Source organism: Nyctereutes procyonoides, unplaced genomic scaffold (assembly GCF_905146905.1).
Source record: "Nyctereutes procyonoides isolate TBG_1078 unplaced genomic scaffold, NYPRO_anot_genome, whole genome shotgun sequence".
In the NCBI taxonomy this organism is placed as follows: Eukaryota; Metazoa; Chordata; class Mammalia; order Carnivora; family Canidae; genus Nyctereutes; species Nyctereutes procyonoides.
Window position 1 is genome coordinate 4,926,619 of NW_026575024.1, and position 14,629 is coordinate 4,941,247.

At 51.1% G+C, this 14,629-nt stretch overlaps 1 protein-coding gene across 1 annotated transcript; it reads right to left on the reverse strand.

Annotated features, from left to right (window-relative positions):
• Positions 1-6,417: 6,417 nt before the first annotated feature.
• On the reverse strand, positions 6,418-14,426 carry CUNH20orf85 (chromosome unknown C20orf85 homolog). Its single transcript, XM_055343711.1, has 4 exons — positions 14,359-14,426; positions 12,005-12,086; positions 10,485-10,586; positions 6,418-6,579 (listed from the first exon to the last, which is right to left on the reverse strand). Exons 1-4 carry the CDS (start codon positions 14,424-14,426, stop codon positions 6,418-6,420), a joined length of 414 nt encoding a protein of 137 aa, XP_055199686.1.
• Between the last annotated feature and the right edge of the window lie 203 nt (positions 14,427-14,629).

The following is a 14,629-nucleotide window of genomic DNA, read 5'->3' on the forward strand; positions in this document are numbered from 1 at the left end:
CCACTGCTCTGTGCCCCCCATGTGGCACACGTGGGGTTTTCTTTGCCCGGTGTACCCCGATCAACATTCCTTGTGTGTCCTCGTGGGAATGTTATAGTCAGACATTGAGAGGCAAGATTTATTTCCTAATTAAATGAGGGCGTCCTGCACGGCAACTCAATCAATCAAACCCACATGCCAGCACAGAGACAACAGTTGCTTACACCCGTGCCTAATTTCTCTGGGGGAACAAGCGGCTCTATCGGTGTCAGGGATTCCGAGCCTGCGGCTTATCCAGGAGTTACTAGTGAATAACCAGAATCATTACCCACCCATGCAGAACACAGCTTATTAACCATAGGATCATGTCCCCAAACTAAAGCCCAGTCAGGTCGCCTTCTGGCAATGAGATTGATTACACGTAGCAAGTATGAAATCCACAGTTATTCCTGGCTCCATTTTTAATGTTTGAATGAATGGCCCAGGAAGATCTAAAAATTTATTTTTTCATGGGTGTGTGTGTGGGGGGGGGGGAGCTTAATTTATTTGTGGATTTTGGAAGGGGCACCCAACTTTCTCTTGAGTCCTAGCAACAGCCAGGTCTTAAATGCGGGGCACTAAATCGCAACACCCAAGGACAGCCCGACTTTGTGGAGGTAGGGTCACTCTAGTTAACAACAGTGACAGCAAGGACAGTAGCACCAGCCTCCCTTGGCTGAATCCCTTGGCCAGTCTGGATGTCTTAACAGATGCTTTATCACCAGCATCTCATTTTGTCTTTGTCCCGTTTCTAAAGAATCTCTTCCTTTGCTTTGAGGGATGGAACTGACTTCCTTGGTACATCCTCTGTCAAGCCCATTCTATCCTCATCCCCGTTGAACCCTACTCCAGCCCCATGAAAGTGAGTTTTGTGTGCTATTTCCCAGCTGTGGAAGCAGGGGCCTGGGAGGCTGGACCAACTGACCAAAGCTACATGATCGAAAGGGGAGGGTTTGGATTTGAACCCTGCTCTTCACCCAGCCCACTGGGTGAGCCCTGTGTCCTCACCTTTCCTCACTGACTCAAGAGAAGATATATCCAGTCCTTGTGGGACCGCCAAGAATGGTCTTTAAATGGTAATTTGGGATTAAAGGGATTGTGAATTATTTTCCTGGCTTTGTCCCCCAAACTTAAAATGACAAGTGTCATCAGGAATGCCGATCCAGCTTCTGAAATTTTAAGGAGGAGCTTCCTGATAGTCCCTGCAGAGCACTCTGCTCCTCGTGGCGAAGTCCATGTAGTTCAGGGGAATGTTCCTGAATTCTGGAATTCTTTGGAGCCTGCAGGGATTCCCTGGGCTCTCCTGAACGTGATGGTGACCGGGTGGGTTTGCTATTTAGAAATAGCCTGTATTTGTTACCTGTTACCATGTAACAATTACCCCAACCTAGTGGCTTAAGATATCATTCGTGATGTCACAGCCTCTGTGGGTCAGGAATTCCAGGGCAGCGCAGTTGGGTCATCTGGGTCCGGGTGCCTCACACGGTGTTGCCACCTTAAGGCTTCACCGAGACGGGTTGGTGATTGCTGGCGGGATTCGGTTCCTTGTGGGCTGTTGGATAAAGCCTCAGTCGGGTTCTCATGAGCTGCTGCTTGTCACGTGGGCACCTCCACTGAGCACTGCACCACAGGGCAGCGCAGCAGAGCCGGAGCGTGCAGGGGAGGGAAGGCAGGGGAGGCCGCAGGATGGGGTGGAGAGAAGGCTGTGAGGGATGGAAGTCACAGCCCCTTTAACCTAATCTGGGGAGTGCTGACAACCTTTTAAGTCCAAAAATCTCTTACCAACCTCCAACTCCAAAACACTCCCAAATCAAGAAATATTAGTATTAGTTTGATAGCAGAGCTCATTTGGTAGCAAAAATGTGAACTTAAGTGATAACTGACTCCTTAGAGTCTTGATTTCATGTGAATATTCTTTTTTAAATTTTTATTTATTTATGTTTTTTAAAGATAGAGAGCATGGGGAGGAGCAGAGGGGGAGGGACAAGCAGATTCCCCACTGAGCGTGGAGCCCGACACAGGGCTGGATCCCAGGACCCTGAGATCATGACCTGAGCCGAAACCTAGATTTGGATGCTTAACCGCCTGAGCTGCCCAGGTGCCTGCCCCTCCATGTGAATATTCTTAACGTTTTGCTCCAAAAATAGCAATGGCTTTATTTTTGTGGGGTGCCCCAGACTTGCCAGAGGGGTTATGGGATAGCCAGGATCTGCACTACCTCAAATCCACAAAGTCCTAAATTCTCACCCACGCATGGTCCCAGGGTCTGAGGCCGTTATACTCCGGTGCACTTGAACGTGTGGCAACAGGACCTGTGTTTTCTCGAGGTTTTATTTTATTCGATCATGCCATCCTCTTGTAACTCAAACGTCGGAGTTTCTAATTTGTCTTGGACTGAGATGTGCTTGGGATAGAATCCGTCCCGAGTCCCCAACCCAATTACGTTTTGCATCATTCCAAAGGCCACTCGGTTAGGCGGAGGCCCATCTGGAGGTTCATTGCTGTGATGTATTTCAGCGTCGCGTACACAGGTTCACCAGCCTCGCCTTGACCTTGGAAAGGTGGCGGTATTTTACAGCGCGTGGTGACATTTATGAGCCCATTGGACACCCACAGCGAGGTTGATTTCTACAGACGAAATGTCAAGTTTGAAACCATCCAGGGTAATTGAATCGTGGAGCATTGTCCACTTAGATCCTCGACTGAGGCCGTTGACTGGACACTTGTGCTCCGTGACGCGCCCACAAGAGCCGCCCCAATCGCGTTGGTCAGACGGAGCCTGGGGGGCACCGCGGGCGTGGGGAGGGTCAGGGCAGTGGGGTTTGACAGCCACAGAAACGATGCCTCGTTTTTCCTCTGTGAAATAAAACTCTCATGTGGTTAGTCGGTAAATACATCACTGGAGGCGGAACTCGCCAACTGCCGTGGCCAAGGTGTTCGTTTGTGAAGCCTGTCTGCGCGTGACACGTGAGAAGGGAAAGCATGTGTACGTCGGTGTGTCAAGTACAGGTAATTTAAGGGGCATTAAACACGTGGCCATAAACTTGCAAGGGGCTTCCTTTACATTAAGGGAAAGGCCTCAAGTCGTTTCCTAGAAACGTAACCGTGCTTGTGTCTTCACTGTCCAGAGGGCGTGTGCGCCCTCAGACTTAGATTTGAGCCTCTCCTTCTTTTTTAAAAGAAATTTTTAGGACTGTTAGTCCACACGCAGCACGTGACATCCCCATCATTTATCTAGTTCATAACTGGAAGTTTGTACGGTTGGAGTCCCTCCACCTGTTCTCTCCCTGGCAACCACCCATCTGTCCTCTGTTTTGATGAGTTTGGTTCCTTCCGATTCCACATGTAGGTGAGATCGTGAAGCCTTTGTCTTTCTTTCTCTGACTTATCTCACGTAGCATGATGCCGCCCCGGTCCAGCCCTGTTGCTGCCAATGGCATATACAAGTGCCCACCACATCTCCTGTATCCGTTCATCTGTCGATGGACACGTAGGACGTTTCCGTATCTTGGATATTGATTGTAATTAATGCTACACTCGCCATGGGGGTGCAGGTGTCTCTTTGAGCTGGAGATTTCGTTTCCTTTGGCTACAGAGCCGGAAGTGGGATGTCTGCATCATATGGCAGCTTGTTTGCCTTTTTAAAGATTTTATTTAATTGTTTGAGAGAGAGAGAGAGAGAGAGAGAGAGAGCGAGCATAGGGGTGGGGGAAAGCAGACTCCCTGCTGAGCAGGGAGCCCGACATGAGGCCCGATCCCAGGACCTGGAGATCATGACCTGATAAGTCAAAGGGAGACACTTCATGGACTGAGCCACCCAGGTGCCCCTCATAGGGTTGTTCTATTTTAAATTGTTCGAGGCTCCTCCACACTATTTTCCACGGCGCTTGCACCAGCGTGCATTCCCACCCACCGTGCGTGAGGGTTGATGTGAGTCTCTCAGATGTTTCTTCTCCCAAGACACTGGCGTTGGGCAGGTGGGACCTGGGTATGGAGGTGCCCGTCGCCTCCCCTAGTACACGGTGGACACAAGGGGCAGGACAGCCTGCTTGGTCAGGACGCCCGCAGGAGTCGAGACAGATCAAGGGAGCCCATCTGCTTTGCTGCCAAGTCACTCTGGGCATGCACACGATGGAAGGTGGCTCTCAGATTCAGCTCAAGGTGAGGAATTAGAACAAAAAGCAGCCCCTGCCCACGGCGGTGCATCCCAGACCGCGGGTGTTTGCGGCCTGGCGCTGGGCGGTCAGACGGAGGCGCGATCCTGGGGGGCCCGGTGATTGGCGCCCCACGGTTGCCCCTCCTGGCTGCTCCGCTCGGCCGCGGTGGTGGCATCGGATCGCAGTAAGCGACTCGGCTTCCTTCAGGAGCAGATGCCTTGCCTGCCGTGCCCCCCGGGAAGCCGAGACATTAGGTCTGCACACGGACGGGCTCGGCCAAGCATCGGCTTGTTTAGTCTACACCAGGCGAAACATCTGGGTGCTTGGAAACATCTTTGGAGTGGAACGGGCCACGTGACCGGTTCTCCGGGAGGCACAGCCTGGGTCAAGGGCAGGGAGAGGCTCCAGACGTGGGGGCGGGGGGGTGGGGTGGGATGGGGCTCCCAGGCAGGGGAGGAGGGGCGGAGGCGCATCCAGCTCCGCACTCTTCCTCTCTCCTGACCTGCAAACTGCAGGACCAAACTGCGTGCCTTAGAGGAACAGAAGGTCCTGTCGCTGTTCTGGGGTCTGGAGGCCCACGGTCAGGGGTCACAGGGCTGCGCTCCCTCTGCCACCTGGAGCGTAGAACCCTTCATTGCCTCTTCCGGGCTTCTCGAGGTCTGCCGGCAATCCTTGGCCTTCCCTGGTTCGTAGACACAACACTCCGGTTTCTGCCCCGTCCCCTGCGGCCTCGTCCCCTGCCTGTCTGTCCTTCCCATGGCTGCCGTCTCCTCCCTGGGGGTGACTCTCCTCTTCCTGCAAGGACTCTGGTCCTATGGGATCAAGGGCTCTCCCTCCTGCAGGACGGCCGCATCCCGCATCTCGACCTCTGCAATGACCCTACTGTCTACTCCAGGTCACAGTCACAGGTACGGAAGGTTAGGACTCCCACAGATCATTCTTTGGGGGCGGGGGGCTCCGTTCAACCCCTAATACCTTCTTCTTAGAACCTAAGGCGCTGTGGCATTCTCCTTCAAATGTGTGGTCTGTGGGTGGCAGGTGGGATGTGGGCCATGACGACTGTGGGATTTCTTGGTGGCTGTGTGGCCACGGTGGCAGGTAGCGCCCTGCTCACAGTGGCTCTGTTCTTAGCACCGGCATAGCTGGCTTTGAAGGCCTGGAGCAAGAGGGCTGCTCGCTCAAATCACGTTCTGCAGACTTTACAGGGAACAACGTCTCTGAACACGAGAAGCCCTTCTGCCAGCGGCTTCTAGGATTGACAGGCTCTGAGCCCCCCTTGCAGGGGGTAGCCCAGATTCAGTAGGATTTCTGTGCCTCTGGTATCTGGTGCCCTCAAGGTCATGGAGTTAACTTAGAAGCCGGACAGAGAGGTCAGTGCTCAGGGTGGGGGGAAGGTTCTAGATGAGATTCTTGGATCAGTAAAACACATCCATCCACACCTGGATAGGAAGGTGGACAGGAAAAGTTGGGGTGCATGGGCCTTGTAAGTGGATTGCACCATATAGAAGTCCCCCCGGGCCCCAGTCAAGCAAACACCGGGAGGGACCCACCCCGTGAGCAGTGATGTGGACCAACTGAAGGGGGGAAGGTGTGTGTCTCTGGAGGGCAGGTCACTGAGCACGGCCCTCCCGCCCTGCCCACTCCAAGTCTGAAGAAGGCATCAAGCTCTGCTACTCAGGAACGTACGCAAACCAGCTTCCACAGGCGGCTTGCAAACTCTCTGCTTTCTTACTCCTTGGGGTCTGGAGTGGTTGACTTATTGCAGATATTCTGGGAAAGGTGAGTCAAGGGATCCTCAAAGTACTCTGTCCCTCTTGAGAAGCAGGACCAGAATATCTGGGTGCAGAGACCCCTCCCTGGTCAGCAATCTCATTATAAACAGGCAATGAGAGGTATAGGGTTGAAAGCAACATTATAGGACCTAGACAACATTTTATCTTAAAATTAAATCATGTCTTTTTTTTTAAGTCATACTTAGAAATTCCCAAGATATCAAAAAAATTTATCATGCATCTATTTTATTCAGTACATTAGCCAAGGAAGAGTGCGTGATGAGAATGTTCTGGAAGGGAGGGTCGATGAATTGAAAAAGTTAAAGTGTTATTTCATGTGTTTTGCTGCATCCACTGAGCAAATGTAGAGGGGAACGGCATCTGCTGGGGAGCACTCCCGTCCCTGGGCATGGACACCAGGTGCCTGGTGGTTGGCCCGCTCTTGCCCAGAGGCTGCAGCCTGCTTGGACTCAGTGGATGCCTTGCTTCGGCCAGCCTAGCTCTTTGGCATATGCCCCCTTGCAGCTCCTGATCTCACAATCGTGCTCCAGACCCTTGTTCAGGTTCGGCACCCCGGATCTCCAGCCGATGAAGCCCTGGGTCGTCTTCGGGACTGGAGGGGATGGAAGGACCTGGAGCGGAAAGGCATGAGGGTTAGCCACCTGGAGCCTACAGTGACGTGAGGCATGTCCACGGATGCATCAGGATCGGCATGTGAGGCCTGATGGGGAAAAGACAGAAGAACAATATCCTTAAGCAGAGCGCACCCAAGGTGAGCACCCTCCAATCAGCGGGATGCTGAGACTTCTCCCCGTGAAAGTCGTGAACACCGAATACCTTTCTTTCTTTCTTTCTTTCTTTCTTTCTTTCTTTCTTTCTTTTTTCTTTCTTCTTTTTCTTTCTTTCTTTCTTTCTTTCTTTCTTTCTTTCTTTCTTTCTTTCTTTCTTCTTTCTTTCTCTTTCAAAATTTTATTTATTTATTCATGAGAGGCACAGAGAGAGAAAGGCAGAGACACAGGCAGAGAAAGAAGCAGGCTCCCCATGGGGAGCCCAATGCAGGACTCGATCCCAGGACCCCGGGATCATGACCTGAGCCGAAGGTAGATGCTCAACCCCTGAGGCACCCAGGTGCCCCCCAAATACATTTCTTTATGTGGTCACACTTACTACATTAATTCATGACCTCCACTAAAATATTTTTCACTTGACAAATGAGCAAAAAGCAGGAAAAAGTCAGGTGTAGAAATATCAAATGCAACAGTTCACACGGGCCTTTACAAAATATATAACAATATTGTCAGATGGTATCCTGGCGGTTATAAATCTGCTGGTTCTGATCAGAAGGCTTTATGATACGTGTGTATACACACCCACGCACGCCCCAAACTGTAGAGACCACGGGAATGAAAGCAATGGAATTTAATTAAAAACAAAAGGGTTTTCATCTCTGTCTGAGATGAAAAAACACAGTTTCATCTGTCAATTCCTTGGGCAGACTTGAAATATGTGGGAAACGAGGGCAGACGTTCCGGCCGCATCCCGCCCCACTTCCTTTGGAAATGATGTTCCGTTCTGCTTTTATGGGGTGATTTGAATGAAGACAACATGAGGAATATTTTATTTGAATGAAGACATCACAGGAGACCTGAGACAGCAGTTTCAGATGCTTGGGGCAGTGCGTTCCGCGCTCAGCACAAGGGATTGGTACGTGAGGCGTTGGTGCAGGGGGTGGTCCTGGCGGGCTGGTTGCCGCTGGCACCCACAGCCCCCAAACAGATGTTCTTGATGAAGGGCTAAAATTAATCTCCTGAGAGGCCACATTCAGGGAAGGTGGTCAGCAGGTGCCAGAGGGGCCAGCGCTTCCTCGGCTGTCCAGACGGGCCCTTGGGACACCCAGACTAGCTTTCACATCTCCCTCCAACTCGTAAGGGAGATGCAATCGAAATCCACCCTGGGAGGCCACCTTTCACCCACCAGGTTGGCAGGGAGATGAAAACACTGCTGTTAACCAGAGTGCGGTTGCAGGACAGGTTGGCTCACTGTCCGTGAAGGGCACTAGCGCAATTATGTACGAAAAATGAAAATGCAAACATCCTTTGACCTGACAGGTATTCGTAGGCACCTGTCCTAAGACATCGTAATATCTGCGCACATGCACAGCAGGGTTGTTGGTGTGGGGCTTCGCTGCAGCCCCGGGGGAAGAGCAGATCACTGGACTCAGCCTACGTGTCACCTGCAGGGGACTTGCTCAGTGGATACCGCACAGCAGTGTAACAGGGCGAGGCAGGTGCCTATGTTCTGAGGTGGGACACTTTGAACATTCGCTGCTCGGAGATAAAGGGTGCAGGAGACACAGAGAATATGGTATAATTAGTGCGACAAGAAAAAAGAAAGGCTAAAGATCCACACACACACGCTTGCATGTGCATGTCCAGTGTCTGGCCACAACGGCTCCCGAGGGTCCGAGCACTCCTTTTGGGGTATAGGACATCCGTTAACAATAAATGGATTTTTAAAAGACTCTAGCCTTCCGAAGAAGGGACGGGAAGGAGGAAGAAGGGGACCATTTCTTCAGCGAGGAGGGAGGTTCAGAAAGAAGTGGGCAAAGCGCCTTTCTCACCCGGATGAAGGTCCGTGACCCCCAGGCCCTCTGCTTCAGTTTCTCAAGGACAAAATGGGTTTGGCGGTGATTATATCTACCTTCGAGGGTTGTTGTGAAAATAAGATGACCAGGTAAAGCCCTTAGTATGGTGAGCAGCCAAGACATGGTAAGAGCTAGTGTTTTTTTGTTTTTTTTTTTGGGGGGGGGGGCTGGAATAGAAAGACATAGCAAAACATCTGGAAGGAGCGGCCCAAGATGTTAACCACGGGTCAGGATTTGTATGGATATTTTAATGTCTTATTTTTGCTGTATTTCTAAAATAGCAGTGAATCTGTGTTGCAGTATAACCAGGGGTCGCTCTCAGCGTACCTCAGGGACTGTGCACCCATCCAGCCACCAGACGTGACGCACCGCACACTCACCTTGTGCCAGCTGCTGTGTCAGACCCAAGCGCCTCAGGAGAAGAGATGCCACAGAGCCTACTCCTCCCACCCCTGGCCACCTTCCGTGGGCGTTTGCATCCCTTCAGGGGACAGGACACAGAACTGCTTTCTCCCAGGCCTGGCAGAGAGCAGAATCCAGGACCAAAATGACGGACCCGCGGAGGGAGGCCCAGCATGTACCCAGCTCAGCACTTTCTAGAGGCGTCTGACCCGCGTCCACGGCTGACCGGTCTCAGTGGGAAGACCTCCTAAGTCTTCTCCCCTCCGGGATCGCCCCATTATTCACTCAGCAAGCGCAGTGGTCTTTGAAAACGGCAACCGGCACCGTGCCGCAGCCCTGCTTCCCATTGCAGAATGGGCCTCGCGCCTTGCTCTGGCCTCCGAGGTCCAGTGGGATCCGGCCCTGCCCGCTTCTCCGTCCACATCACTTTCCTCCCCGTCCTGCCCCCGCCTCACCCACCTCCAGTCTCACGGCATCTCTTGCTGCTCCTGCAACATACCGAGCTTTGCTCTGCCTCAGGGCCTTTGTGCATGCTCTTCCCTTTGGTGGGAAAACCTTTCCCGGGCTGGCTCCTTATCACCCTCAGTCCCCAGCCCAGTGGGCGCTGCGCCATCTCCTGTTACCCTCCAAAGCCCCACCTGTCTCTTGCCTCCATGGCATCCAGCACTGCAAATAGCAGTTTTGTGGAGGGGCGCTTGGGTGACTCAGTGGGTTAAGTGTCTGCCTTGGGCTCAGGTCATGATCCCGGAGTCCTGGGATCGAACCCTGTGTCGGGCTCCCCGCTCAGTGAGGAGCCTGCTTCTCCCTCTCCCTCTCTGCCTCTCTCCCCCACTCAAGTGCTCGCTCTCTCTCTAATAAGTAAAATCTTAAAAAAACTTTTTTGTTGAATTTCTTGTTTCACGGTGGCCTCCCCACCTCCCTGCCCCCAAGGCAGCCTCGTGGGCTTGTCTTCCTGTTCGCCACTGTGTCCCCCGCTGAGCGCCTGGCCCCACCACAGCTAACGGTCACTAGTACTCTCTGAAAGTACCAGGTGACATTCCAAATCCTTGCCACTGCCTGCAGTAGGTGCTTCCGTGAGCCCCCTGATCGGGGGGGAAGGAACCACAGGGCAATCGAGCCCCTCATGAGAACACACAGGAGGTGTGCAGCCGAGCAGGACTTGGGCCTCCGGGGTCTGACTCCAGAGCTCAGGCCTCTGCCCGCCCTGTCTTACTGCCCGGTCCCTGCCAGTGTCTGCTGACACTGGTCCCTCATGCCCTTGGCTGCCCTCCCCTTCTGCAGAGCCGGTCACGGTGGCTCCTGCTGGCGTGGGGACGAGTGACCTGATGTGCCCCCCACCTGTGGGCTGCAAAGGACGTGGAGTGGAACCTGGCGTCCCCATGAGCCGGGGGCTTCTGTGGTCTTACCTTTGGCGGTTGGCTTTGTGCGCCCCGAGCGAACACACTTATTTCTTAACTTAGGAAAACAAGTGTTCAAAGGGACTTTGCGAACCTTGATGTACTTCTCCACTGGGGTCACTGGCCGGATGCGGAACCGCTGGGGAAGCTCGATTTTGGGCTTTAGGGTGGGGGGTTCCTCTTCACCCTTGAGCAACTGCAAACACAACCCCCAGAGACGGGAAGCCTCAGCGGAGGGTAGCGGGAGCTCCCCCCAGAACCCACGTTTTGCAGATGACCAAAGCCACGCTCAGAATCGTCGGTGGCTTGGTTCAATCACACGGTTCAGAAGCGGCCGCTCAGCCTCCAGATAAGTGATTAACCGCCGCGTCCCTACCACCTTTAGCAACCTGCTAATTTATCCTCCCGAGTCATAATTCGAGAAAACTTCACAGGTTACTGACTCAAATAAAAGATTGCCAACAAGCTTCCAGGACCGATCTTTAAAATATTAGAGGAGAGCCCCCATCCTCCCCCCTTCTTTTAATTTTTAAAGCAATTTCAAACTCTTTGAAATCTCAATTTAATTACATATAAGGAATATTAATATAGACTCTTTTTTATGCATTGTATATTAATAAGGACTCATTTTATGCATAACATTTCAAGTTGTATAACTGTAAGTATTAAAAAATCCTCATTAAGAATGGCATAATTTCAAAGCTAGTGGGATGGGGTGAATTACAAATGGGGTTACGCTGCCTTGAATCATGAACGTTTTGAATTATGCGACTCTTCTGTGGGTCTGCATCCCTCCAAAGAAATGTGGCTTCCAGGCGTCGTGTCCTGGGGGGCAGTTTGGAAGATTGGAGCCTGGTGGCCGCTGTCCTACCGAATCCCACGCAGGCATTTGGTATCTGTATGGTGTTTTATAAATCTGAGCCACTATTCTGGACTTGCGTTTCATTTAAACATGTGGAATTCTGGGCTCCCTTAAACAATGGGAATATGCAGTTGTCTTCTCTGTGTAGCAGCCCTCAGCTGGGGTGATGGAGCTCCCCCCGCCTGGGGCCGGGGGTCTCTGCTGGCATCTGTACTGCTCCCTATTCATTACCCCTGGTCTGTCCTTGTTACCTAGCTGGCTTAGGAAAAGACCAAGAATATTTTCCCAGTAATCCCTCATATATTCACCCGGCTTCTACTTCCCATCCCATCTGGACTTCAACATTGCCCAGCGAGGCCGCAGAGGACTCTCACCCTTTTTACAGATGGGCTGTCTGAGGCCACATGGCCCTGGAATCAGACACACCAGCTTCTCCTCTGTTAGCTGTATGACTTTGCAAGTCTCTGAGCTCAAGTTCCTAATTTATAAAATGGGCATAAGACAGTGCCCTCCTCTGCCCAAGAGTCATGGGGATTAAATGAGCTAGTTCAGAGGAGGCATCTGGAGGATGTCTGGAATGTAGTAGATGCTCAATAAATTCACGAAAGGAAGGGACCTATAGGTTTCAGAGTTAGAGTCTTCATACACAACGCTCTCTTTAACTTTATTCTTACAAAGTATACACTTCCTAACCATCTATTCCTTGAAATGATCACTTCTATAACCTCTGGGCTCATCAGATCTCTACTCACCTCCTCGACAGGGGTTGTTAAAAATCCCCAGTTCTGAGCCCAGTTTTGCCGTGCTTCACCTTCAGCCTTCAGGCGGTATTTCCTGAAAAGGAAAGTTCAAGAAGGGTTAAAGTAGCAAACCCTAAAAGGGTCCACTGGGGAAAAGGTTACATCTTGTAATGTACGTGGACTGGATGATGACTGTACCAGAGAGGAAGCCAGGTGTCAGAGGGAGCATGAGTCCCTGTTGCTGGGGACTGGAAGAGAGACACCGTCTAAAGAACCAAAGGTTCTGGTTGAGTGGTGCCTTGGGGAAAAGATGGGCCCTGAGGCTGGCTCTGCCTGAGGGGTCATCTAGGGCATCTAGGGACTAGACTCCTCATTTTGGTGCGCTGAGTGAGACATGTGGGGTGCAAAATGTAAGGGGCTGCTCTCACTCCCGGGTTCCTATAAGTACAAAGCCAGCATTTGCATGACCTTGAGAGTGAGCCCTTCTGAAATACTGCCCACCAGGTGCCCCACTTGCCCCGTCCTAATCTTGGCCCTGCTTTTACCATATATATAATATATATATAAATATAATTTGCTATAATTATAATATATATTATATAGAATATAAATACAATTTATATATAATGGCCTACTAGTTGAGAGCTGTTGTGTCAAAATTTTGATTTTCAAGTTTCTTTTCCTATTTTGGAATCAATGCCTGCCCCCCTCCCATCCCCCAGTGTCTCAACAGTTTTGGAGGCCCCAGAACAAGCTTTTTCTCCCACCCCCTGCCCCGGACACTGAGCATCTTAAGCAGAGTATAGTCTAATGGAGATGTAAAATGAGCCTCAAATATGAGCCACGTACATAATTAACAATTTTCTAGCAGCCACACAAATAAAAAAGTTTTTAAAGTGAAAGTAAGCAGATGAGGGGAATCCCTGGGTGGCTCAGTGGTTTAGCACCTGCCTTTGGCCCAGGGTGTGATCCTGGAGTCCCGGGATCAAGTCACACGTCAGGCTCCCTGCATGGAGCCTGCTTCTCCCTCTGCCTCTCTCTCTTTCTCTCTCTCTCTCTGTGTGTCTATCATGAATAAATAAATAAAATCTTAAAAAAAAGAAAGTAAGCAGATGAAGTTAATTTTAATATTACTTTTTTTTCATGTGTGAAATCTTCAAAATCTGGTGTGTGTTTTACATTTACAGTTAATTCCAATGTGGACCAGTCACATTTTTGGGGCTCAGAAGCCACTTTGGACCTTGGACAGAAGAACAGTCTAAAGGTTGAGCCAGCTATCTTCACATAGGAGGGGCCATCTGATTTGGGTCTTGGAGGGTGAGTATGAGTTTGTCTGGTGGAGAAGGGAGAAAGGGGCACTTTATTTTGTTTGTTTATTCATTCATTCATTCATGAGAATAAATAGACACAGAACCACAGGCAGAGGGAGAAGCAGGCTTCCTGTGGGACTCGATCCAAGGACCCCGGGATCATGACCTGAGCCAAAGGCAGACGCTCAACCGTTGAGCCCCTATGCGCCCCTGGAAGGGGCATTTTAAACGGATGGAACATGCCTATTATGGTGACCTTATAGGATCCAAGTAGGAGGTATTTGGATAAAGATAAAGATTAAAGAAATTACTAGTCGTGTATTTTATGCCAAATGATACTGGACAAGAGTGATATAAAGTTTCCTATAAAAATAAATTTGAGTGAAACAAAACCAGTTTAAAGAAAATATGAAGAGATTAACACAGCTTTTCCAAGGAAATGGTAAAAATCAGAGAGATGGCAAATAAGATAACTCAAGTTTAAGAGGTAAGTGGTTATGCTTTATTGTTACTAAACTTTACTTCCTTGCATCTACATGAATAAGCTCTTATATTGGTTGAAACTTCAAAGAAATAGTATACTTAGCAACTTAACAGAATGCCACATAAAAACATCCATTACAAATGTCTGCTCAACATAATTCTTTTAGAAAATGGATTTTTTAAAGATTTCTTATTATTTAAAAAAGGAGAATCAAGAGAAATGTAGGAAGCATATTCATCTCTCATTCAAACTGAATAAATATTAAGATTTTTGTTTTCTTTTTTTTTAATAAAAAATCCGGCAAATCTTAAAAATAGCATGTTAGTCGGCTCTCAACAAGCAAAGCTTTGCAGATGGTTGCAAACCCAGATGCAGTATCTTTCATCTCTAGCGGTGCGCCTGGGAGAGGGAGAAGGCGCTCCGGTGGCGCTCAGGTCCCCAGCGGTGCCCTGGCCCCCTCCAGCGCGCAGCGCCGCCCGCCCCCGGGACTTGGAGGGGACGCTGAGGCCGCCAGGTGTGTGCACCTGAGGCGGGACCCGCCGGCCCACCGGGGCGCGGATGCTGGGCGTTACCAGATCTCGTCCTGCGCCACGAGGTTCATGCGCTCGGCCGCAGCCGTGCTGAGAGGTTTCTGGGCCATCGGGCTCAGGTCTGCGGCGCCCCGGGCGCCCCCGCCCCCACAGCGCCTGCTCCGCGTCCCGCGTCGCCGGGGAGACCGGTTGCCTAGCAACGGGACTCGGTGGCGGAGGCTGCGCTGCACCTGGCGCTCCCGCTGCCCGAGCTGCCGCCGCCCCTCGCCCACCGCCTCCCCCCTGCCCCTTGTCCCGCCCTGAGCCCCCCGCC

What these genes read in the sequence shown, in the direction of transcription:
- CUNH20orf85 (XM_055343711.1), bottom strand. Translation starts at nt 14,426, where the DNA reads ATGGCCCAGAAACCTCTCAGCACGGCTGCGGCCGAGCGCATGAACCTC. An exon ending in TAACAACCCCTGTCGAGGAG is followed by an intron (nt 10,587 to 12,004) that starts GTGAGTAGAGAT and finishes TTGTGTTTGCAG; the next exon opens with TTGCTCAAGGGTGAAGAGGA. An exon ending in CAGTGGAGAAGTACATCAAG is followed by an intron (nt 6,580 to 10,484) that starts GTTCGCAAAGTC and finishes TTTCCGCTCCAG; the next exon opens with GTCCTTCCATCCCCTCCAGT.